The sequence below is a fragment of the Malus domestica genome, chromosome 04, assembly GCF_042453785.1.
Source record: "Malus domestica chromosome 04, GDT2T_hap1".
Lineage (NCBI taxonomy): Eukaryota > Viridiplantae > Streptophyta > Magnoliopsida > Rosales > Rosaceae > Malus > Malus domestica.
This window is the reverse complement of record NC_091664.1, coordinates 121,709-147,020: the sequence shown is the minus strand read 5'-3', so window position 1 is coordinate 147,020 and position 25,312 is coordinate 121,709. Positions and strand designations below refer to the sequence as shown.

The 25,312-nt window shown below is 38.4% G+C and overlaps 1 protein-coding gene across 3 annotated transcripts; it reads right to left on the bottom strand.

Moving 5' to 3' along the window:
* Nucleotides 1-3,269: 3,269 nt before the first annotated feature.
* LOC103443578 (uncharacterized) lies at nt 3,270-25,303 on the bottom strand. Of its 3 annotated transcripts, none has more exons than XR_003772440.2 (24): nt 25,017-25,303; nt 24,747-24,856; nt 24,586-24,658; nt 24,039-24,100; nt 23,407-23,548; nt 21,059-21,277; nt 20,875-20,941; nt 19,882-20,281; nt 19,021-19,168; nt 18,754-18,914; nt 18,301-18,400; nt 17,575-17,649; nt 17,322-17,456; nt 8,870-8,959; nt 8,459-8,641; nt 8,265-8,369; nt 7,064-7,222; nt 6,799-6,843; nt 6,440-6,661; nt 4,646-4,752; nt 4,485-4,538; nt 4,327-4,399; nt 3,946-4,200; nt 3,270-3,699 (listed from the first exon to the last, which is right to left on the bottom strand). XR_003772440.2 is itself a non-coding variant. In XM_017334719.3 (23 exons), the coding sequence occupies exons 1-23, from the start codon at nt 25,155-25,157 to the stop codon at nt 4,039-4,041; spliced, it is 3,033 nt and encodes a 1,010-aa protein (XP_017190208.2). In that variant the 5' UTR covers nt 25,158-25,303; the 3' UTR covers nt 3,706-4,038. The 3 variants fall into 3 exon arrangements, 1 of the variants encoding a protein (XP_017190208.2); XR_011579859.1 differs by having other exon boundaries at nt 23,407-23,862; nt 25,017-25,179; XM_017334719.3 differs by lacking the exon at nt 3,270-3,699 and having other exon boundaries at nt 3,706-4,200.
* Between the last annotated feature and the right edge of the window lie 9 nt (nt 25,304-25,312).

The following is a 25,312-nucleotide window of genomic DNA, read 5'->3' as shown; positions in this document are numbered from 1 at the left end:
GATGCCTCTTCGATTTTTGAGAAAGCAATCATGCTGGGGGTCTGGCTCTCGAGATTCGGAGAGCAGTGTCTCTTCGATTTTTGAGGAAGTAATCATGTTGGGAGTCTGGCTCTCGAGATTCGGAAGGCGGTGGTGCCTCTTCGATTTTGGAGCAAGCAATCTTGTTGGGAGTGTTGTCTCGAATGTGAGTAAAGGTTGGGCATGTTTGCTAGTCTACCTTGCCACGAAGCACAAAGGTTGACACACAGGGACTTTCCAATTATCCAGCAATGGTACTGTTCCTTTACCCTCTCTTCGATTTTGAGAAAGTAGTCATGTTGGGAGTCTGGCTCTCGAGATTCGGAGGACGGTGCCTCTTCGATTTTGGAGCAAGCAATCTTGTTGGGAGTGTTTTCTCGAATGTGAGTAAAGGTTGGGCATGTTTGCTAGTCTACCTTGCCACGAAGCACAGAGGTTGACACACAGGGACTTTCCAATTATCCAGCAATGGTACTGTTCCTTTACCCTTGTGGGTAATAATATGGTAGCTAGACCTTCAAAATTTATGTGTCTAAACTTTGTTAGTGCTGTTTCTTTGCTATTCTTTTACCTTTCTTAGTCAGAGCGATGTAGTGGGAGCTGCAAGCTTCACGTGCTCAACTTTGGCAGAGAACTTTGGCAAAGTTATCTGTGGTACCCATGAGCTATTGTTGCGTGTGGGAAGTGGGTGATTGAACAGTAAGATTCATGTGCTTTCTACTTCACCAGAAGTCTTCGACAGAATGCCCATAATTTCTGCAAAGCTGAGTGTGCGTGTGACAGGTGCTGACAAGGCTAGAAAAGTAGGTGCCTCTTCGATTTCTGAGATCGGCCCTCTTGGTCTCTGAGCAGCCCAGCTTTTGAGAAAGCGAGCGTCTCTTCGATTGATTCGGAGAACGATGCCTCATCGATTTTTGATAAAGCAATCATGCTGGGGGTCTGGCTCTCGAGATTCGGGGAGCAGTGTCTCTTCGATTTTTGAGAAAGTAATCATGTTGGGAGTCTGGCTCTCGAGATTCGGAGGACGGTGCCTCTTCGATTTTGGAGCAAGCAATCTTGTTGGGAGTGTTTTCTCGAATGTGAGTAAAGGTTGGGCATGTTTGCTAGTCTACCTTGCCACGAAGCACAGAGGTTGACACACAGGGACTTTCCAATTATCCAGCAATGGTACTGTTCCTTTACCCTCTCTTCGATTTTTAAGAAAGTAGTCATGTTGGGAGTCTGGCTCTCGAGATTCGGAGGACGGTGCCTCTTCGATTTTGGAGCAAGCAATCTTATTGGGAGTGTTTTCTCGAATGTGAGTAAAGGTTGGGCATGTTTGCTAGTCTACCTTGCCACGAAGCACAGAGGTTGACACGCAGGGACTTTCCAATTATCCAGCAATGGTACTGTTCTTTTACCCTTGTGGGTAATAATATGGTAGCTAGACCTTCAAAATTTATGGCTCTAAACTTTGTTAGTGCTGTTTCTTTGCTATTCTTTTACCCTTCTTGGTCAGAGCGATGTAGTGGGAGCTGCAAACTTCACGTGCTCAACTTTGGCAGAGAACTTTGGCAAAGTTATCTGTGGTACCCATGAGCTATTGTTGCGTGTGGGAAGTGGGTGATTGAACAGTAAGATTCATGTGTTTTCTACTTCCCCAGAAGTCTTCGACAGAATGCCCATAATTTCCGCAAAGCTGAGTGTGCGTGTGACAGGTGCTGACAAGGCTGGAAAAGTAGGTGCCTCTTCGATTTCTGAGATCAGCCCTCGTGGTCTCTGGGGAGCCCAGCTTTTGAGAAAGCGAGCGCCTCTTCGATTTCTGAGATCGGCCTTCGTGGTCTTTAAGCAGCCCAACTTTTGAGAAAGCAAACGCCTCTTCGATTTCTGAGATCAACCCTCGTGATCTCTAAGCAGCCCAGCTTTTGAGAAAGCAAACGCCTCTTCGATTTCTGAGCAGGCGCCTCTTCGATTTCTGAAGCTCCGTCGAGTGCAGATTTTTATAGGGCTGGCATTAAGTTCCAAAGCACACTTGAATCTCCACCAGTAGAAGCTTCATTCTTGCACTTCTAAGATCTTGATTTGTCCGACCTCTTCTCTCTTCAACACCTTTGAAAATGTCTGGCCCCTCCGACCGTCGTTTTGACTTGAACCTTGTTGAAGAGGCAGCCCCGCCTTCTCCAGACAACATATGGCGCCCATCCTTCGTCTCCCCTACTGGTCCTCTTAGCGTTGGGGATTCCGTGATAAAGAATGATATGACCGCTGCGGTGGTGGCCAGGAACCTTCTCACTCCCAAAGATAACAGACTACTTTCCAAACGGTCTGATGAGTTAGCTGTTAAGGATTCGCTGGCTCTCAGTGTTCAGTGTGCAGGTTCTGTGTCTAATATGGCCCAACGCCTATTTGCTCGAACCCGCCAAGTTGAATCATTGGCGGCTGAAGTGATGAGTCTCAAACAGGAGATTAGAGGGCTCAAGCATGAGAATAAACAGTTGCACCGGCTCGCACATGACTATGCTACAAACATGAAGAGGAAGCTTGACCAGATGAAGGAAACTGATGGTCAGGTTTTACTTGATCATTAGAGATTTGTGGGTTTGTTCCAAAGGCATTTATTGCCTTCGTCTTCTGGGGCTGTACCGCATAATGAAGCTCCAAATGATCAACCTCTGATACCTCCTCCTTCTAGGGTTCTGTCCAGTACTGAGGCTCCAAATGATCCCCCTCTGGTGCCTTCTCTTTCTGGGGCTCTACCGACTGCTGAGACTTCTCCTAAGCAACCTTTGTGAAGGCTCCCTCTTGTGTGTTTATTTTGACTCATGTATATGTACATATTTGTAGCTTATCGGGGATATCAATAAATAAGTTTTCCTTTATTTCAACGTATTGTGTTAAATACACCAAAGCCTTCTTCGCTAAGTTCTTTGAATTTTCTTTTGTTGAAGCTTGTATGTTGAAGCTTTCTGAGTGGAGCATGTAGGTTGGGGTAGTGTTCCCTTAATTTCCTGAGTGAGGAAAACTTCTCGGTTGGAGACTTGGAAAATCCAAGTCACTGAGTGGGATCGGCTATATGAATCTTAGTAGGTAGGGAGATCTAAATGAGATAAAATGAAATTCGTTCACAACAGTTCGTTTCGTTCTTTAGAAATGTTGAGGTTCTTATCTTTCCCTAACGGTGGGAAGAGTCTCTTTAAAATGACACTCCGCAACATTTCTAAATTTTCCCTAACGTTCAATCATTCAATACGTATGGGTTGCGACGAAGGATGTGGAAAAAATAATATAGTTTGTATAGTACACAAAATGAAAACAATTTTTAAAAAAAGTATAATTCCATTCCGTGTAAATTTTCCACGCCTTTCCCAATGCCCTCACATCTATCTCTAACAAATAACAAATAAAAAAAAACAAAAAAGTTATCTTTTCTAGGCAGCGCATAACAAGGGGATATCATCATATCAGAGCTGGATTGGCTACTCGAGAACGAATCACTTGCTATGTGTTTCTTTTTTACCTCGGTGAATGAACGCTTGTCACATGCAGTGACAAGATTGGCAATCTATATAGAGTCTCTCTTGTTGCCTAAGAGCAATGCAAATGAAATTCAAGACACAAACGGACATCAAAATCCAGCCCAAGAAACTATGAAAACCAATGAATACGGGGACCAGTAATCACGATGCTTCAAACTTCATTCACCTGGAATGGAAAGGAATTTATATGGCATTAGACACTAGCTTTACAACTGTGTATTTTGATAAAGAAATATATCAAACTAGTTGACAATGATCATCGCCGTGTATGTGCACTACTAGAAAGGCATGCATCTAAAACAATATTGAGATCAGCTCAACACATTATTTACTTCCATAATGCTACTTCCATCCCCCTGAATATTTCCTACCCTTCGGTGGAAAGATCCTTTCACCTTGTAGAAGAACTCACCCAATATTTGGAGAACAGAGAAAATCTGAAGGGAGTTGAGCATGAGTATGAAACCACCAATCGATTGGGAAAATAAAAACGTAAGAAAGCCAGCTACTCCATCTTTAATGCCTGCTTCAATTGTGAAAATGCTGAGGGATGCATGCAACCAATCGCCTTATTAAAAGATTCTCCATGAAGGGTAGCACATGTTTGGAGATTTTCCCTCACTGAAGCCTCTAGAGACATTTGGTTGATAGGGTCTGAAACCTTGAGCTGCAGTGGGATATAACTTCTTCATCAGGAAATAGTACCCCACATGGACATGGATTCATATAACCTTGGACTACAGAAATACAAGTAATATCAAAGAGGACCAAAAAGGAGAAAGGAGTAGTTTACCTGTCTTCTTCTGAATTCTTTACTCAGAATGGTACCCTTGCTAAGGGACCCGCTCGAGCTTATGTTATCACCACTGTTGTCCATTAGGAAAAATTAAATAGTAAAATAGTTCTCAGACATGAGCAAGCACATCAAAGTAGAATCATAAGGGATCTAACCTCGATTCCTCTGTTAAGTCATCGTTCCCACCCAAAATTACAGTCGTACACACACTGCATGTGTAAATAAGCATCATTTCACAATGTAGAAAGATCATCAATAATCACTGATTATTAATCAGGAAGCAGATGATTGACCAAATTCATAGTGAAGCTCATACCTTAGGATCTGATCAAGTTTGTTGAGGACTTGAGGAAGTCTTAATGTCAGAATTATTGAAAGGGCTAGGCCATATGTCTTCCTTTGGATGGAAGATACGTTGTCTACCTGTGACCAAATAATTTATTTGGTAAGCACACCAGAAAGGCAATAAGAAACGAACTTACAGAAAATCCAACTCATTCCCACTATCCATTTTCCATAAGAACATATTTCATTGTTCACTTCAACAAGTATGAGCAGAAATTTTTTTCTCTATTTACTATGTGTGTATGGCACTACAAGCAAAAATGATGAAACTTGTACTCCTGTGCATTATATCCGTATGTGTAAGCAGTATGTTTACACATTATATTCGGTTCAACAAGTACAATATTCAATACTGTGGATCATGTTGCACATTATAACTCTTATTAGGGTTGTCTTGGCACTATATAACTCCAGTGTACTCTACTTTAACAAAAATGCGTTAATATGAATCATAATACTTTATAATATTGTAACAATATTCAGAAAAATATATAAAATTAATGGCCCATTTTCCTGCAGCCAATATTTACTTCAGATTACAGCATACCATATCTGTTTGAAATTTACACAACCACTTTCCAAGCAAAGCCTCATTCCTCTTCCCCGAAAATATGACTAACATTTTTAATGTATATAAATTCTTCTTTTTTTTTTTAAAATTTTTAAAATTTTATTTTATACAAGGAAAACAAAAATTTATTGCTAGTACAGGATGCCACAAAGTTAAAACAAAAAGCAATCAGCAAAACAACAAAATGGTCACCCGAAAAAGAAGTATCTATGGAAACTCCACACTAACAGTAACTTTACAATTAAGCGACATAACTGGTGAAACTGTATATGCATAAACTAGTGAGTAAAACAATGCACTGTCCTATTTCACCTATGGGGCTGCCTTGGGGTTAAAAGCAGGCTTATGTCAGATTTGACCTAGGAGCTTTTACTGTTAGAATTTCGACCCCCCTCCGGATCTTGATCTTTGATGTATTCGGCAATAGAATAAATGTAGCAAAAATAGAGAATAACTAAAAAGTTAGAAACACACAAGATTTATACTGGTTTGGCAGAACTTTTGCCTATGTCCAGTTGTGATTTCTCTGGGCAGAGAAACCATGGCTTCTGAGGGTGCGGCTTACATTCCTATTTACTGATTAACGCACCTAATCTATTTGGGATATGAAAACACATCTGCATTCCTATTTCGTTTATGCTTTTAGGATTCCAAATCTAATTGTACAAGAAAACTTAATTCTTTCCTAATCCTTCTAGGACAAGAATATGTGCACCTTTGGCTTTCCTAATACAATCCAAACAAAACAGGACTTTAACAAAGGACAAACCAAATCCTAACATTTACTTGTCTGCAAACACAAAGTTTCTTGCAATTTCTTGTTGAAGTTGTATAGGATATTTTTTTAAGAAGGGCTCTTGGACCTATTTAGTAAGTACATTGGCTTTTTTAAGCAATATTTTATTTAAAGACTATTATAACCCAATTTTCAACACAACCTGACCTGTTTTTATTGGGAAGGGTTGGCTCAGCTCATGTTTTCTTTTAGTGAGGGTTGGGTTGTAAAAAAATTTAATCCTTTTCGGTTGGGACACCCTCCTATGCATGTATACACACAAATTGATAAAACATCTAAATTCAGCATCTGAAAACATACACATATGTATTGGTCTGATAATATAAGAGAAGACAGGGAAAACTGAACAATCCTGAGAAGTATCCTTGCAATGGAGATGCATGTTGTACTGTACTAACCTTGTCAAGCCATACGTCAACAAGACAAAGAAGTACATTTTCCTCAGTTGGGACACCTGACTTCGGAAGGAACGACAAAAGTGATGGTTCTGATGTTAAACGGGCTAGGTAATTGGTACTCATAACCAAAACTCTTGCCAGGATGGCAGCTGCAGATGCTTTAACAGCTGTCTTAGGAGGATCTTGGTCGTCGCCTCCACTCAAACATACAACAATTAATTTCTAACAACATTGAACAGAAAAGAATTTCAGCTTTAGACACGCTCCAAAAGGCATCATATGATAAACTTTTTTTAAGGACAAAAACATGAAATACTATAAAGTAAGAATATCAAGGAGCTAAAAAGAAAGAACCACACTTGTAATGTACTGCTGATCAACTGGGGCACTTCTATAGGGAAACACTGCAAAGCAACATAAGATAGTGAAGTCCATGATGGTTCTAAAAAGAATAGTCACTAGAAGCATGCTTCAATAACATAATAACTAGATATTCTGTATAGAATGCTTTGGCAGTTCCATCTTTACTACAAAGCTTATAGTAATTTCACAACACCTTAGTTGATTGTCTAAATGGCCTGCTAATCAACTGTCTACTCTCACTTGCAAGTTTTAATCAGTTACCTGTACTAGAATATCAATGACAGGAAGAACTGAAAGTAGTCCTCTATCATTCACATTTCCAACAACCAGATCTAGAATTTGAGCAACACTTGAAGCATGCATACTAAGAAATTCGGATCCACCTAAGATAATGTAGTCTTCAGTTATATCGACTGCAACCTGCCAATAATTTTGAGTCGAAATATTACAACGGACAAACATAACAATGCATGAGCACCAAACTACCTTTAACGATAATAAATGCTAAAAAAGTGGGGTCCTAACAGAAATATTTGTAGGGAAAATTTCTGAAAAAAAAAAAAAACAGTGCCAAGATAATAGAGGCAATGCCTACAAATTGAAATCTCTAAACTAATTGAGATTTGAGAAAGTTTCCCAAAATGTGCAACTAAAAACAGACAGCTTCTCAAAACAGGACTCGGCGTATAGATGAGATCAGAAATTGAACTGGGTTCCTACAAGTAAATTTTACAACAGCAGTATATCTTATAATTCCTTGTCCATTTTCCACCCTCAGAAGTTTGGTAGATTCAGTTTGAATATCATTTAGCAAAACAAGCTACGAATAATATGGGTGTGAGCATTCGATAAATGGAGAACAGCAGTCAATACCATCATTAGAGTCATATAAAAGTCATCTTAAATCAACTTTAACTCACTGCAAGAAAAAAAAAATCAGGGATACATCTTTTCAATTCAGAAATATAACAATATTAACTATTAGACTTTTATTAGGGAAACGACGTCAAATTTCTTGTCATAAGAATACACATTAAACCTTGTTTTGCCTTATATTTCAAACAACCGTTTAACCAACTTCTGTTGTAATTTTCCCAAGGGTGTTTTTGTTTTCAAATATTTATTCCTTAAATCCCAATTCATGAAAAATTCAAGAGTGGAGTATATCCATTTCAAGCACAGAAGCTTCACTAAAATCTGATGATACCATATTTCTTTCATCAAGGAATTCTTGATATGTTGATAATGCACGATGTAAATCCGTATCCATATGTTGAAAGCAATGTGAATGGCTATTACTATAACTGTGTAATGCACTCTATCCTACGCTATATTAAGCATCCATTCATTGGCAGATTGTGAGTAAAATTTGAAGGGTCAAATAACAAAAAAGAAGTTCCAGAATAAAAGAAAAAAACCAAAAAATATAACAGACAGGCCATGCAGAGTCAAGATTTCTTACCTGCAGGTGATCGAAACTTCTTTCCATGATTTTTACAAGATAGGGAAAATATGCAAGTAGTTGAGGCACCATAGTAGGAGCATGAGAAAGTGTGGCCTCCCATAACTGCACAATTAAGCTAACTGCATTTAGCATATTAAATAAAAGGATGATGCCAGCTGGTAAAGTAATAAGACAAACTTAATAGGGCAAACCAGCATGCTGTCCTCAAGAAGATTGAGCTCATCAGGGCTATTTATATCAATTCCCTTTTGCAGAATGGGCAGTAATATATCGTAGCAAATGGGTGACTGATAGCCAAGTGCAACTACAAAGTTCCTCAAAGCAACAAGAAGTTGAATCTGCAGAAGGCATTCACTGGAAGATTCCTCCCAAGCCTTTGCAAAGAAACAAAAGAAACAATATCAAATGAGACTGAGGATCGAAGCACTCTGCAGCCATCTGTTGTGTACCTCAAAACAATGAAGTTGCTCAACCTAACTCAACATTGCATACGTTTGCAAAATCCATTTCAAAAATCATTCTGTCCTAGTACATTAGGTATTGTGACATTTAGAACAGTAGGAGAACAAATAGCACTGAAGAATAAAGAAATGTTCTCCTACCTTCTGGAAAAATAGAACCAGCTTGTTTGCAAATGTCATAACTTCACTCATATGTCCAATAAGAACAGAAATCATGTTCAAAACCTGAACCTGAAAATAAATGAAAGTGAACAGGGACTTTGGTTAAGCCAAGAGCAATCTGTTAAAAGGCATACTTAAATTTCTTATCAGAAATTATCAAGATTTTCCTGGTGAATTCAGACCTGTTAACAAAACAGGACACTGTACACGACTGAATGCAAGAACTAATGCACATGTACTTCAAAATAACAGAAATTTAACAGTATAAGAACACCCAATCCTATCCTTTTGTTAGGAATTGGCTTGTCTATGTTAGCGACCTAATTTGTTTAGGATTGATTTCCCTGCAACCAGAAAGGGATCGACTTGGTCAGATGGGTGCGTGCGCTTTGGATAGGACCAGGCTAACTTATATGCTTACACTATCACTATGGCTCACGAGGAGGCCCTGGTCCTGACTAAGGAATGGGATCCCCGTACTTTTACTATTTTCTTTCTTCTTTCATGAAAGCATTAAGATGTTATTCAGGGGGTGCATTTTTGCTCCCCACTATAAACTATGGTGTATGCTCACCATCACATTCAAAGCTTGACATCTGTCCACTAATACAACCATAGGTAAATTATAGATTTTAATTCTCTATCGACGTTATGAGGAAAGAGATAAACAGACTAATATTAAAATATATATGCCAAATTAGAGCTCAACCTGAAAATATGCAGAGGGTTCAGTAAACCGCACCTTATATCCATAAATAGGGTGTGGCAAGGCCGAAAAGCAGGAAAGAAAAAACAGAGACAGCCGAGAGAGGAGAGAGAGATTACTTCTAGGGTTTGGAAAAGTACTGTATGCTATATGAAGCTGTGGTTTCTCTAACCAGAGAAATCACAATTGGACGTAGGCAAAAGTTTTGCCGAACCGGTATAAATCTTGTGTGTTTCTAGTTATACCCTAATTTTTATAAGTATAGTCTATTGCCGGATACATCAAAGAGCAAGACCCAGTAGAGGAGAGTCACAATTATAACACCTTTTAGCACGATACACATGTTTAGTGTGAATATAGAAACAGAAAACTTCCACTGTAAGTTTTCTAATTGTATTGACTTAACAAAATAATTGTACACTGAGGATATATATATAGCCTTTGGCTATTTACAACAATACCCCTTAACTGCCTAACCTTATAACAACCCTAACTAATTACAATCATTGGCACAGCTAATCACATTTAGTTGAATCGACTTTTAGACAGGGACTTGGTGTGGAGATCAGCCAATTGGTCTTCACTGCACACGAACTGTACTTTAAGAAGATTAGCGAGAACCAATTCTCGAATATATTGGTAGTTGATCTCAACATGCTTAGTGCGAGCATGAAAGACAGGATTAGATGCTAGGGAGATTGCGGAGATGTTGTCACACCAAAGTTTAGGCAGTGTAGGTAGAGGGAAGTGAAGATCTCTAAAAATTTTGCAAACCCAAGTGAGTTCTGCAGCTGTGTGAGCTAAGGAGCGATATTCAGCTTTTGTAGAGGACCGAGCCACTGTACTTTGTTTCTTGGCACTCCAACTAATGAGATTGGAGCCTAAGAACACACAGTAACCACTTGTAGAACGTCTATCAAACGTACAGCCGGCCCAATCAGCATCAGAGTAGGTTGAAAGATGGACAGGACCCTTTGTGAACCACAGACCATGGGAAAGAGAACCTTTAAGAAACCAGAGAACTCTTTTAGCTGCCTGAAGATGTTGTTCCCTAGGAGCATGCATGAATTGGCAGATCTGGTTCATAGCAAAAGCAAGGTCCGGTCTAGTCCTAGTTAGGTATTGTAAACCGCCTACAATAGAACGATATTCAGTGGGATTGGACAAGAGAGGCCCACTATGATCAAGTTTCACGGAACTAAGAGGTGTGCAGCACGGTTTTGCACCCTCCATGTTTGTTTTCTTGAGAAGATCAAGTAAGTATTTGGTTTGATGTAGAAAAATGCCCTGTGAAGATCGGTGTTCTTCTAAGCCCAAGAAGTAGTGTAAAGGACCAAGATCCTTTACTGGAAACTGAGAACTGAGTTGTTTAATAAACTATTGACAGAGGTGAGAGTTTGGACCAGTCACAAGAATGTCATCACCATACACTAGGACAATAACCAAATGAGGACCATTGAGAACAAACAAGGATGCATCAGAGGATGATTGATGGAATCCAAGAGAATGAAGGGCTTGATAGAGTTTGTCAAACCAGGCTCGGGGGGCTTGTTTTAGTCCATATAATGATTTTCTCAACTTGCAAACATGACTAGGAGAAGTTGGATCAACAAATCCTGGAGGTTGTTGCATGTATACATCCTCCTTCAAGTCTCCATGAAGAAAAGCATTGCTTATATCCAATTGATTAAGGAACCAATTATATTGGACAGCAAGAGTGAGGAGGATACGAATTGTAACCGGCTTTGCAACCAGACTAAAAGCCTCTTGAAAATCAATACCCTCTTGTTGATGAAAACCCTTTGCTACAAGGCGAGCTTTGTACCTATCAATAGTACCATCAGCCTTTTTCTTAACTCGAAACACCCACTTACAGCCAACTAAATTTTGAGAATGATTAGAAGGGACTAGTGACCAAGTACCAGTAGAGATCAAGGCATTGTATTCATCTTGCATGGCTGCTCGCCAATGAGCATGCTTAGAAGCTTGCAAGTAAGTACTAGGAACATAATCAAGATCAACAGGAAGAGGATGTTTGGTTGCTGCATAAACCTGAGTCTGAACGCAGAACTTTGATTTTATTTCCAAGTAAATTTTCTACATAATATTTGAAGACAACAAATGTAGAAAATACATCGGACTTGGACTTCAAAGGAAAGAACCAGCTATATTTGCTAAAATCGTCAACAAGAAGCAAATAGTACTTGAAACCACTATTTGAAATAACAGATGCTGGACCCCACAGATCACAGTGCAAAAGTTGAAGACTTTGAGTTGTTTTTGAAGAAGCTACTCCAAAGGGAAGCTTATGATTCTTTGCAAGTGCACAATCTGAGCAGAAGAAATCAATAGTGGACTTGCCTTGTAATGCCAGTGGATGATTAGAAATTACCCTGCGGAGAATAGAGGAGGAAGGATGACCCAAGCGCCGGTGTCAAACTTTAACAGGAGCTTTAATACTGAGCAAAGCTGTATGTGAAGATTTTTTTTTTTTTTTTTTGAGAAGAAACAATAGAAATTGAAGAAGTACTTGAGGCTTGAAGAGGATAGAATCCATTTCTAACCGGTCCCCGCAAAAGCATCTTCCCCGAAATACGATCCTTGACACTGGATCCATAAGGGTCAAGGGTTAATGAACAATCATTATCCTTAAGAAACTGATAGGCAGACAAGAGATTATGTTTCATGTGTGGAACATGTAAAACATTGCGGAGCAAAAGAATTATGAGGAATATGTAAGAATGATGAACCAATATGATGAATAGAAAGTCCTTTACCATCACCAATATACACTTTGTCCTCGCCAGTATAGGGAGTAGGAGAAGAAATATTGGCAACATCATTGGTAATGTGAGAGGTGGCACCCGAGTCAATCAACCAAGATGGAGATGGTTTGGCAGAGTGATTGACATACAGAGCAGCGAGTTTGGCTAGAGGAATCCGACCACAAATGTCTAGATTCATGCGATCAAAGCAGTCAATAGCCTCATGACTGGTAGATCCATAGATTTGACAAGGAACTTTGAAAGTGGAAGAACCTTGAGCTAGGCGAGGGCTTTGATAATTGCGATTGCCACGATTGTTGGAGTAATGACCACAGTTGGTATGGAAGTTACGATTGCCTCTATGAGAGAAGGAATTGCCCCGATTATTCTTGCCACGATTGTGAGATTTTGGTTGGTGCCATGATTGGAGTTGGTGCTGAGCAGCAAACACGGATGGAGTGGATAATAGAGGGGGTTGAGATTGCACCGAGAAAGCTTGAAAAGGCTCAGTTGCAGAAGATGAACTGACATTTTTGCGTCAAGCCATAGACAATTCCTTAGTGAGAAGAAGACCATGGAGCTCATCAAGAGATGTAGAGGACAATTGAAGCATGATTGAGTCTGTGAACGACTCAAATTCATCAGGCAAGCCATGAAGAGTGGCTGCAATGAGATCTCGATTAGAGACAGAGGCACCAACAGCTTGCAAGGAATCGGAGATCTCTTTGATTTCTTGAAGATACTCAGAGATAGAGTGAGATCCTTTTTGAACCGATTGAAGACGCGACCGCAATTGATGAATGTGAGCCTCTGAAATTCCACCAAATCTCTGTTCAAGCTTCACCCAGAGGTCATGAGAAAAGGAAACCCCAACCGTGAAAGGAATGATTTCCTCAGAAAGTGTGGAATTAAACCAGATCAAAAGATTTTGATCTTTTTCATACCATTCCTCAAATGCAGGATTGATGCTGTGATCAGGCAGGAATGGCGATGGACATGCTTCAGTTCCATCAATGATTCCAAGAAGCTTGTATCGCCTGAGGATTGGGCCAAACAATGCACGCCATGGTAGGTAGTTTGATCTTTTCAGCTTAATCGGCACCATGCTGCCGATGTTGTGAATTGTAAGAGAGGTGTAGGAACTCAAAGGACTTGGATTACCAAAGAAATTAGGGTGCGTTTGTTGCACCGGACTATCTCGAACTGGACTAGCTTCAGGGACTAAGTTGGACTGGGTTAGACTAGACTAAGCAGGACTAACTTAGTGAAGCGTTTGGTGCAGTATCGGATTAGAAGTAGGATAATAAAAATAATAAAATTAATTCTTTTTTTTTCTTTTTCTATTTCTTTTTCCTGCCTGAAACCTCTGTTCTGTCTATTTTTTTCCGTCCAAACTCCATAGATTCCAATCACAACTTTTTTTCATTTCAATTGATAAAGCGCTCCATCCAAATTCCACTACTTGCAACCACATCTTTCTCCTCCATTTGAATCGATAAAGCTCCCAAAACATAAACAATCAAAAATTCAATTTCAATCGACATCGAAATCGAAATCGCAGCTGCGTTCCTTGTATACCCAACAACGACACTCTGATTCGAGCAGGACGAGGAAAGAGAGGGAGAGGACGTGATCTGGGTTGGGTCTTGCAGATCGGCTCGACATCGAGGTTGGGTCATGCAGATCGGCTTGGCATCTAGCAGGACTGTGAGGATTTGGCCGCAAGGTCCATGCGGGGATGTCAGTGCAAAGATAGAGCAAGGGAGAGAGAGGAAGATCCATGCGGGGAAGGATTGTGAGGATTTGACGGCAAGGTCGTGGAGCAGACGACGCGAAGAGCGAACGTCTTAGCAGTCCGCTTCATTTTGGGGGGTCTCGCTAAGACCCTTTAGCGAGCTCTCTAGTCGGAACGAGTCCCCTTTAGTCCCACTTAACTTAGTCCTAGCACCTACCAAACATGGGACTGTAGTCCAGTCCAGTCCAGTCCCATTTAATGAGGCCAAACAAACGCACCCTTAGGGTTTTGGATCGACGGAGAAGACTATTCAGGCGGTGTCGAAGAGGATTGCACCGCCATATCTTGCAGAAATCACGAGGTAAGAAAGATCGAAGAAGAAGAATTGAAGAATCTGAGAAGGAGGAATCAATCAAGAATCGAGCAAGAATCGATCGATCGATCAATTTGAGCGGAAGGAGGAATCGATGCTGTTAAGCAAAATGGTGTGATACCATATAGAAACAGAAAACTTCCTCTGTAAGTTTTCTAATTGTATTGACTTAACAAAATAATTGTACACTGTGAGGATATATATGTATATAGCCTTTGGCTATTTACAACAATACCCCTTAACTGCCTAACCTTATAACAACCCTACAATCATTAGCACAGCTAATCACATTTACATATAACTAACTATTTTATAGTAACTGAAATGGATGACTTGTCATTCTCCCTAATAGTGAACATAAATGTCAAACGCATTATGTGACAAACACAGGCCCATTTGGGATTGCTTCTCTATAAAGCACTTATGCCCATAGCGATTTTGATAAAGTGCATTTATTATAAATGTGAAATTTTTTGTTAATGATCCAACACTAAACCCTATTTTTAATTAAAAATCTAAGTGCACCTATTAGCACCTGATAGCTGCTTCTCCAGAAAGCACTTCTATTCTACCAAGCATAGTCAGAAGTCAGAAGCGTTTTTGGTTGTCACTAAACACTTTTAGACCTGGTTTGGGAGTGAGGTGCTTAAAAAAAAAAGCACCCATGAAAAAAAGCTGTAAGGGTTTTAGGTGTTTGGTAAACTGAAAAAAAAGGGCTTATTTTGGAAGCTGCTGTGAGAATAAGCTGAAATCAAAGGAAAAAGCTGAAGCTGCTATTTGCAGCTTTGGAAAACTGGTTTTTTTTCAAAGCACACGGAGCTACAGTGCTCCTTTAATGAAAAGACCCACTATCAGACTGCTTTTTTTTCCAAAAGCACTTTTACAAAAAAGTTTACCAAACACTCTGCTACTTTATTTCACAGCCGCTTATTCTCACAGCACAGCCGCTTATTCTCACAACAGCTTTTTTTCAAAGCACAACAATACCAAACCAGCCCTTAGCCTTCCAGAAGGAGTCCCAAACGAGCCATCTCCACAAGGACTAGCTATCAATAAGGAGAAGAAGAATCATCGAACTAATGGACGGGCCGCAATGCAAGTACATGGATGGCTGGATTAGCTTGAAGCCCGAAAAATGATTTTGGTTCAGTTTTAGTTGCTGGAAAATGATTTTGTTTAAGATCGTGGGGCCCCTTAATTCTAGCAGGCAACATATCTCTCAATCGGGTTTCTAGCCCTGTGTGAACTGCTAAGTACTTTTGGCTCTTATGTATGTGGTTACCATAAAGTAGCACTGCATATAAACCAATGTTTTAAAAGGTGAAGGCATAAGCAAGGCTTTTTAGGGATAGCCCCGCCTAGGCGAAAGCCTTGAGGTTCGCCTCACGGGACTTAAGATTTTTAGTATATTATGTATTTATATAATATTTTAGAGGAATACTTAAGAGTCCCAAAAGAAAAAAACATTTTAAGAAAAAAGAATATATAACGTTATAAAAAAAAACCAAAAACAAAAAAATACTTATTTTTTCTTGCTGGCCAATCATATTTTAAGGAAAAAATAATATAAAGTTAAAAAGGTGTTTTTATTGAAATGTTTGAAATCGATAAAACAATATTAAAAATAAAATCTAATAGAATAATATATGTTGGGAGAATATACTAAGGAATATGCTGGAAAGTTTGAGATTATGCTGGACAGCTGGGGTACAGCTGTCATGGGTCAGTTTGAAAAACACTCCAAACGACGCCGTGGCATTCATCTTCATCTGAAAGTTTTCCAGATTATGGCAACTCTTTTTTTTTTTTTTTTTTTTTTTGTGAGGAGAAACGACAACAATTTATTAAAACAAAACCATGAATTACAAAATAGTGGATAAGAAATCCACCATCTAGCAAAACTAGCTAAGACCTCTCAAGTAGATCTATTTACAAGTAAATAAAACTGAAATAAAATCATTTTACGGCAGCTAATATATCCCAACACTATATGAGAGAGAATAATCCCTGAACTCATTCGAAACTTTTAAACAAAATCATTTTCCGGCAACTAAAACTGAACCAAAATCATTTTCCGGCAACTTTTAAACAAAAACGATGCCCAATCAAATGCCACAGGCGCTCCTCGACCACATCTAGGCAAGTCTTTGCCTACTCCCACTAGGTAGAGGCGATTTCACCGCCGCCTTGCCTACGCGCGCCCCGTTTTTTAAAACACTGATTATAAACCCAAGTAACATAAAATAAGTAATAAGGGCCTACTACCCATTATAAAACAAGGGAAATGATAAACGCACACCTTTTTCTCCTCCTACACACCCTTGTTGAATCATGTCCGTGGTTTTTGTTTGATATATTCAATCCGATGGCCAGAAAAATAAAGAGGGGTGTGTGAAAATCAGCTCCCAATAAATAGATACCCAAAACGTCCACCAACAAAAACTCTAATATAGAAAGATCAATACTAAGGGCCTGTTAGAGTACCTTCATTTATGGTTTTTAGGGCTTTTTCTTATGTATGAAAGAGATAACGGAAAAAACATGAGAGGAAGGATGAAAAAACATGATGAGAAAGAACAGCTGAGTGCCCACTAGGCATCTCGGCAAATTGTTCCTCCCCACCCACCCATAAACTAAAAAAAATTAGGGTTGGACGCATAATTCACCCTGCAACACTAAATGAAAGCAACATCTTCAGTGGGGTAAGCTGCCACTGCTCACCCCACAGTGGCTACTCAGCCACCACAAAAGGTAGTGAATGTAATTGATTTAAGGTGAAAACTGAAAAGTATTCAAGCAGGTTGCTTCCAAGTGAAACAGCAGATGTTTGGAAGAGCAAAAGGGGAACATACCTTTGAGTCAAACTCCTGAACGTCCTCAATCAACTTAAAACATGAATCCCAACAGATAGGGAGAAGATCGATGAATTCTCTTTCTGAAAAGCTAGCATCTTCAATATGCAAACACAGAGACCTACAGGCTGCCATCTAAAACAAGAAAAGCACACTAAAGTAATTGAACAAGCAGCACCAACAAAATGTTAGCAGCATTAGTAACCTCAAAGCAATGAAGGGGAGAATATCTACATAAGAAGAATACACATACCCTTACAGATAGGTCCTTGTCCTGTAGCAATCTGATCAAAGCACAGTAAACTGGCCTTTTTGTGTCCTCTTTAATCTGCCGATAAAGTAAAACAAACAAAACTGATTCATTTTCCGTAAGCTAGTAGATACACTTGGGCAAGAATGACTAACAGATATACAAAATGGAATATAAATGAATCAAGGATCAGCTTGCCATAATAAATATCACAAGAGAGTGGTTCCATTGATTCTTGAAAATCCATCAGAGTAGTCTACCACACCCTATACCTCCATAACTTATATACAGTTCACAAGGTACCATTGAATTCTGTAATCTAGTTAATTTGCTGGTGTTGAAATAATATCAAGGGGAAACAGAAGAAAACAAGTCCTACTATTATTCTCTCCATAAATGCTTGTTTGCCATGGGCTCTATAATTTACTTAGGGAAGAGTATACATCAAAACAGAAGGATATGAAAAGTTCATGACCAATGTTATATCCCTATTCATAAATGTAAACATTAGAAGCTAACTAGACTTGATGGAACAAACTTTGCTTGCAACATATATCAAATCTTCATTAAGTACATGCACCTCTCCTCCTTTAGAGAACATTATTAACTAAATATCTCTCCTTATCTATCCCAATTTCTTTGTTGAATGTGAAAGGTTAAGGAATACAAAACTAGTAATGTTGGCACATGAAAATATGGTTGATTAGTGATATATAGACAAATTGCTACCTCAGAAACCCATTGTCCCAATATTAGTGCAACTTTCCGATGGATGATACGCATATTTGGATGATCATTTGAGAGTTCAAGGGATAAGGCACCATTAAACCTGCAATCGTTCAATCGTTCATCCAGAAAAATTGTCAAAGTTCACTAAAATTTTTATATTAAGAAGAAAACGGAAAAAAGGAAGAGAAAACATGACAGCATACTATCACATGCATAGCTCAAAATTATGAGAATTTGCGCATAGCTTCTGGTCTTTGACATAAAAAAAATAAGGTTGTAATAATGAAACGGACATGTGATAAGAGTTATATCATGTGAGTTCCGCAAAATAAATCAATTTCACAAGGCACCACCATAATAGATGCTGCAACAATTTGAAGGTACCTAAATTTTGGATAACCTAATGCAAGACATGCATAAATTAATAGATATTCTTGCATAGAATAGGCATACCAATCATCAAAGCTCAGGTAATTTGAGAGCTCGTAATAAACATATGCAGCAGCACCGTAAGCAGCATCTTTTAGAAGCAACCCTGGAGTTATTTCAGTCACTGAAGTTGGGCAACCATTCATTGCCTCTTTAAGGATGGAAACCACAACAGGAGCTAGAAGCTAAAATAAATAAACTAAGATCACATAAGCACCATTCTAAAACTCAAAATATAATTTTCTTTTAGGAACAATAATTTAACAAAACCATGTATAAACATGTACCAACCTGGCTGTGATTTTCAAATAGAACAATGTATAAAGCTTCAGCGCATGGCCTTAATTTTTCTGTCCACTGAACCATATCCTGCTCATGATGGAATGATTCAGGACTTTGGTACCACTCCTCCAAATCACTTGATGTAAGAACAAAATACCTGTGCAGCAGATTACCCAAATAAGTTTACAAATAGCATTTTTTTTTAATAAAGAGATGACTGTATTAATGGAGAGAGAAAAAAACATGGGGGGCATGGGGGTGCAAACCAACCCAAACAACGGGGAAACAATCTGAAAATTTGAAAAAAGAAAAAAAAACAGCTCTGAAGATCTGGAAAGGCCTTAAAACTATTAGAAGGTAGCCGCCTTCCAATCATGCCAAATTCAGAAGAATGAAATTCCATTGAACTCAAGAGACACAGATGCCCAAAGGGCTGACAAAAACCGGAATTCTGTCCCACATCTCCATTAAACCAACTCTGACATAATCTTCAAAAATCCTTTTGTTTCTTCTCACCAACCAAACCACACAAAGCAAAGCCTGAATCTTGCAACCCCACATAATCCTTAGCTTTCTTAACCTTCCAAAACCAAGTATGGGTTTCCTTGAGGAAGGAAAAACAGTCCCTTGGGGTTATCCAGGTAAATACCCATTACCCTAAACAAATTTAACCAGAAGCCCAAAGTACTGGGCAAATCGGTGTATCGTTTCATTATACACATCTCTATTCAACTTAGTGAAGTACCAAAGACATCTCCAAAATATAGCACTCCCCCATCGCCCCCCCCAAATCTCAAACATCAAGGAAAAACCAGGCAAGATGATGCCATAGCAGTAGATAAAACGAAAGAGAGGTTAGAATATCATTACCTTCTTACTAATATGTTGCACAAGAATACTATTCGTTCGCTTGTCATAAGGGAAGTCAAGGCGCCACCAACTGCACCGGATATGTTTTTCTTCATTTGCTCCAGTGTAACCCCATTTTCATCCATCACCCGACCAGTGACACTTGGCTTGTACTCTTTACATTCCAAGACACACTTAATCATTATCATACACTGAATCAGAAACTGCTCAAATAATAATACATCTGGTTCAGGATCTGTTATCTTCTTTAAACAGAAATCCACTACAGTTGGAAGGACACATTTATCACTAAATGAGTAAGGATGTCTGCCCTGAATTGCAATTAAAACCTTCATCAACTTAGTACATGCCCTCTTTATAAAGTCCCAAAATTTAGGATGTCCTTTCTGAAAGGAAGAATCTGTTATAAAAGGAAACGCTTCAGAAAAATGTTAAGCAATAACATATTGCAACCTTGAATATATATTTAAACATTATATACACATGGAAAGGGGAAATTGACACCTGTAAAAAGTCAAACTGATTAAATAACGTAAATTAGTGGATCTTAAACAGCAGTTGATATACTGAGACCTTTGCCCTATGTTTGTATGAGGGACTTTAAAGTTTCAAGGAACTTAGGCTAAATATGTTAGAAATGCACTACCAAAATTAGATAGAGGGGCCTGAAAGACTAGATGCAGTATATTTGAGAGAATTTTTAAATGACTTCAAGGAGTCATTTTGAAAGTCACTTGTTTAGTGTCTTTGTAGTGTATTTTTAGCGCTCTAGGATTAGCTTTGTTGTGCTAGAGTAGTTCATTGGTAGTGTTCTTGTAGTGCATTTTTTTATGATCGAGTCTAAAGCCTCGGTACTTTTAAAAATCCTTTATCCAAACATAGGGTGACGAACTTAAGCATACAGAGGCATTTGGCAAACACATACAATTACACAAAGTTTGTATAGAAACCACAATAACTGTTAAAAAATTGGACAGGAGAACAATATCTCACAATATGGGAGAAATGACTGAATGGCATTCAAGAGCAGGGGCGAGACCTCCTTCACTGGCCGGACCTCCTAAGAAATACACAGATCAGTTAATTATGAACATTTGTGTACAGGCATATTGATGAAAGGCGTTGGTGCACACCAACACCAATTTTCATTTCTTTTGAAGGGTGTGGTTTTAACTACCTGCAGACATTTTGCATCACTTGGAAACCCTGAAACTATTAACTGGCATATTATCCTTAAGCACAGCAGCCATCGCTCACAAGTTAGATAAAGCTCATCCTGATGTAGCTCCAATGCATTTGAGTTATAGCTTTCAGAAATTGTACAAAAACCATGTAAAATTGTTTGCATGTCGCTCTGCCAAAGGTGCCAGCTATAATCAAAGAACTGAGCTGATATCTGCAAAAGATGTCAACAAATATTAAGGTTTCATACAAGATTGTTTATAAATTATACAAGTAAAATATCATCCCCAAAATAAAGAGCAAATCCACTAATAGTTGACAATAACCACTAAGCTTCAAAATTCACTACAAAGAAACAACTGAATTAATACACAGTTGATATGTAATGAACCTATTCCATGTAAGTCATTACTCATTATGTAAGACCAGTTTGAACCACTTAATATGAGGGTTTGGGTAAAAATTTTGAGTTTGGAGATGGCCTTATGTTTTAAATCTTAGTTATAAAATATAAACAACAGACCTACACAATGACCCACCAATGAGATTGTAATGTGTCCTTGCTTTTATGTCAATGTGTTTATGATGATAATAACAACTATTTATCAACCAATCAAATTTGTAAAGATCGTACAGAGCACTAAGCAAGTTGGTAGTTGGAAACAAAAATATATTAGGAGATCAAACCGCCAACAACAACCTGGCCCTTAAATTTTGGTCCAAAATCTGCATAGGTGGAAAAAAAATAAGGGTCCAGTGAGATTCATGGACTGGATGGGCCCAGCTCAGTGAACTCGAGTCAGTCCCCGTGAAAAACAGAAAAATTCACTAAAAATTATGTTCAAACAATGAGGATGGACCAGAAGTACAGTACGAGGTTCAAGATTCTCACTGCCCAAAAAGCCATTTCAGGGCAAGGCGGTCCCAAAATGCCTTGGACATTGCTGAGTTTCCCGAAAGTCCTGAAGAAATTAAGCCTCAGTGAAACTTGGTGCTCTAAATGTGAATTCGAAGAGAAAGCATAGAACTCTTGAACTATAGTCTGTTTTTGCTGGATGTTCAAATGTTTTTAAACAAAAAAGATTGTGGCACCCCCTAATTTTTCAACAGCAATAAAATCTCTCTACTCTACATCAGGTGTGCAGCTCTGTGCCAAGTCCATTTGGCAGCTTAACTATGTGGTTGGCATGAAGCTACACTGCATTCATTGCTTGCCAACAGAAAATAAATGATAAGGTCCCGTGACCACTAACAAAGAAAAGTTAGTTGAAAGTTATCTTTTTTTTTTTGTTGTTCGGAAAAGTCAGCATCAGTTTGATAAAAATTAATAAAAGCTACTAACAAATTATAGAAATAGGCCAAAACTTAATTAGAGGCTAATCAATACCAAATAAAATAATACCTATTTGCTAAAAGGCTTGGAAAAATATAAAATTCTCATACAGTTGTCTGCAATTTTTGGTCTAATGGTAACAAAAGAAGCACTGGTTGTGTCAACAAAAATGGAGAAAAAATACTTTCTACTGGGCATATAAACTTATATTTAACATATATGTATATATATTTTTATATAAATATATCTCTGTACACCTCGACCTGATCCACACCCCTAAAAACACTGCTTCATACTACAGGCGGATAGAGCTTAGAAATTGTGTCAATCAAGACATTCTTCAAGAAATCAGCTTTGAACTCAGTAGTAAGAAAAGAAAAATATGTATGTCATCAATCTGAAATTACTATAAATTTTTATTGAAAGATTGTTAACTTTCACGAGACCATACAACCAGGCTCAGCAAAACTTCGGTTCCTTCACGGGCATCATATTAAAGGTACACACTGCCTACTCAGAGCCTCAACCAAATTATAAAGATCAACAGCGATTGAAATCTCAATTACAAAAGATTGCTCCATAAAAGATATGACTAGCAGCTCAAGGCATATTTTATTGTTGTAGAGGAATGAAAACCATAAGAAAATATTTAACTATAACAGGAATTAAACTAAAGAAAAAGCATATCTAGCTTAACCCCATACATGCTTTAAAGCTATACAGAGAAAAAATAAATAAAGCACAAGCTTCCTTAACCATGCCATTAAGGCTTTAACACCGAGACCCAGTCATAATCAGCAAGTTTTATTGTTATAGAGGAATGAAAACCATAAAAAAGATATCTAGTTCAACAATTAAAGGAATGAAACAGAAACACATTTCAGCACATTGTTAATTTTACAATAAGACCATTAGAGAAAATGGAAGGCAACTTGAATTTGTAGGAAAGCAAAAAAAAAAAAAAGAAAAAAAAAAGAAAAGAAAAGAGGAAAGTGTACAGTAGTGTATACCTCTGCAAAGTTCTTTTGGTCTGAGATAAGACGCTTAGAGGATAGTTCCTTCAAAGTTCGAAAGAGGGTCAAAAAAATTCTGTGGGAAGAAAGAACATCTGTTGATTGAAGCTTTTGTGCTAAAACAGATAAGAGCTGTGGCCTGAACATGTCATTATGTTGATAGATCAGCACAAGTTATGCACTTGATATGGGAACATTCAAAGAAGGGGATAAGGCATAAAAGTCTGCAAGTATGGAAAATAACAAATCAAAATAAACAAGTTGATGCTCACTTCTAAAGTTCTAAAGTTATCACAATTCAACCATCAGTTTATCCTAATTATGATACAATAAAAAATCTCATCTCAACAGTAAAAAATCTATTTCCCCATACAGTTCTCTCTGGGTTCACTTTTCCTTCAAACTAAGCAAAAAATGGGATCCATGTCCATTCTGGCTTTCTGCATCATACACCTGAGACATGTGGCTCTTTTCAAAATTTTCCCCCAGTTCACATTTCTTATGAAGAATTGGTTAAGGAGAGAAATCTTAAGTAACATAAAGCTCAACGAGATTATAAGTTTATAACTTTCCTGCAAGGTCCATTTGAGATAGAAAACAAAGAAGCTGAAGTTACAGTAAACTCATACCATTCTTTGGGGTAATCAATACGAGCAATTTTGGAAACAAGCACGGCCAACACTTTTGCTATCTGTGTTGGGAAAAAGAGAAAGAAGAAGAAAACAGGAAATCAGTAGCAGCTAAATTTGAGTGAACTTCTGAATCACCAAATGCTAAAACTTAAGAGAGTAAGGAAGGGAGGGAGGGAGAGGAAGAGAGAAGGAGAGCTTGTATCGTATTAAACTAAAACTACTAAAAGAAAGTCCTATCAAATTCGAAGATGTGAAATTATAACATAATGGAAGGGCAATTGCAAAGTTTGCAATAGTCTAAATAAAAAAAAGAAGCAATTAACAAAATTAAAGAGAAGTTAAAAAAGTAAAACTGGTACAATATTGTTTCCAATTACAGTAACTATGGGTCTAATCTTCCTCGAGGATGCCAGTAAAGATAATCGGCCTTGAAATTTCTTACGGTATTTTCAAATTTTTTTCAACAGAAAATAAAAAATAACAAAAACTTGTAATGTTATAAGAAGAAAGAAGAAATGAAAGACAAGAGGAAAGGATTGAACACCTGATCGTTCTCTTCTCCAAAGTGTGATAAGAGTTTTTGTCTCAGATGCATTTTCTCCTCGTTGCTGATTCCCCTGAAAACACACGTTTCAGCACACACCACATAGAGGTCAAGGGTTTGCTTTGCTGCTAATGGGAGAGAGATAGAAGAGAGATACTTACGACGAATCTCGCCGGTGCCTCCAATAGCGATTAACGCTGTTCTTGAAATACACTGAAGCCAACAAGCGAACATCCACATGAGCTACCAAATCCTTGGCAGTTATCACTTCCTGCATAACAATAACAAGCATTCATTCTATTTTCTCAGAAATCTCTCCAAGAAAGAAAACAACCAAGATCGATCGCATTCCTGCCCCAAAAAACTAAAACCCTAATTTCTTTATTAATTAATATTAATTAATTAAGAAAAACAGCTGCTGTTTTGCTTACCATCAGACAAGAGCAGAAACCAGGCCTTGCCTCCGACTGCGAGAGCGCTAACTCCGCCGGTTTCCGCACATTTTCGTCGCCACTCAAAGAGTTGGCCAGCAGCGAGTACATGGCTGGCAGGTCAGACGCCGAGAGCGCCATTGCTGCTTCTCTACCTCTTAAGAAATTGATGACAAGTTTTTGTTGTTTTGGTTTTATTTTCCTTTTTATCGTGAGAGGGTTTTTTTCTCTCTTACAACCAATTTCAGCTGTTTTCAGGCATGCCCAGTGGTAAGGTCACAGATTGTAGTTTGGGA

Coding starts and splice junctions, on each gene's coding strand:
- LOC103443578 (XM_017334719.3), bottom strand. CDS start 25,157: ATGGCGCTCTCGGCGTCTGACCTGCCAGCCATGTACTCGCTGCTGGCC. Junction 24,101..24,585: donor TTGGAGAAGAGAACGATCAG/GTGTTCAATCCT, acceptor TTCCCAACACAG/ATAGCAAAAGTGTTGGCCGT. Junction 8,370..8,458: donor TTCTTGAGGACAGCATGCTG/GTTTGCCCTATT, acceptor TTAATTGTGCAG/TTATGGGAGGCCACACTTTC.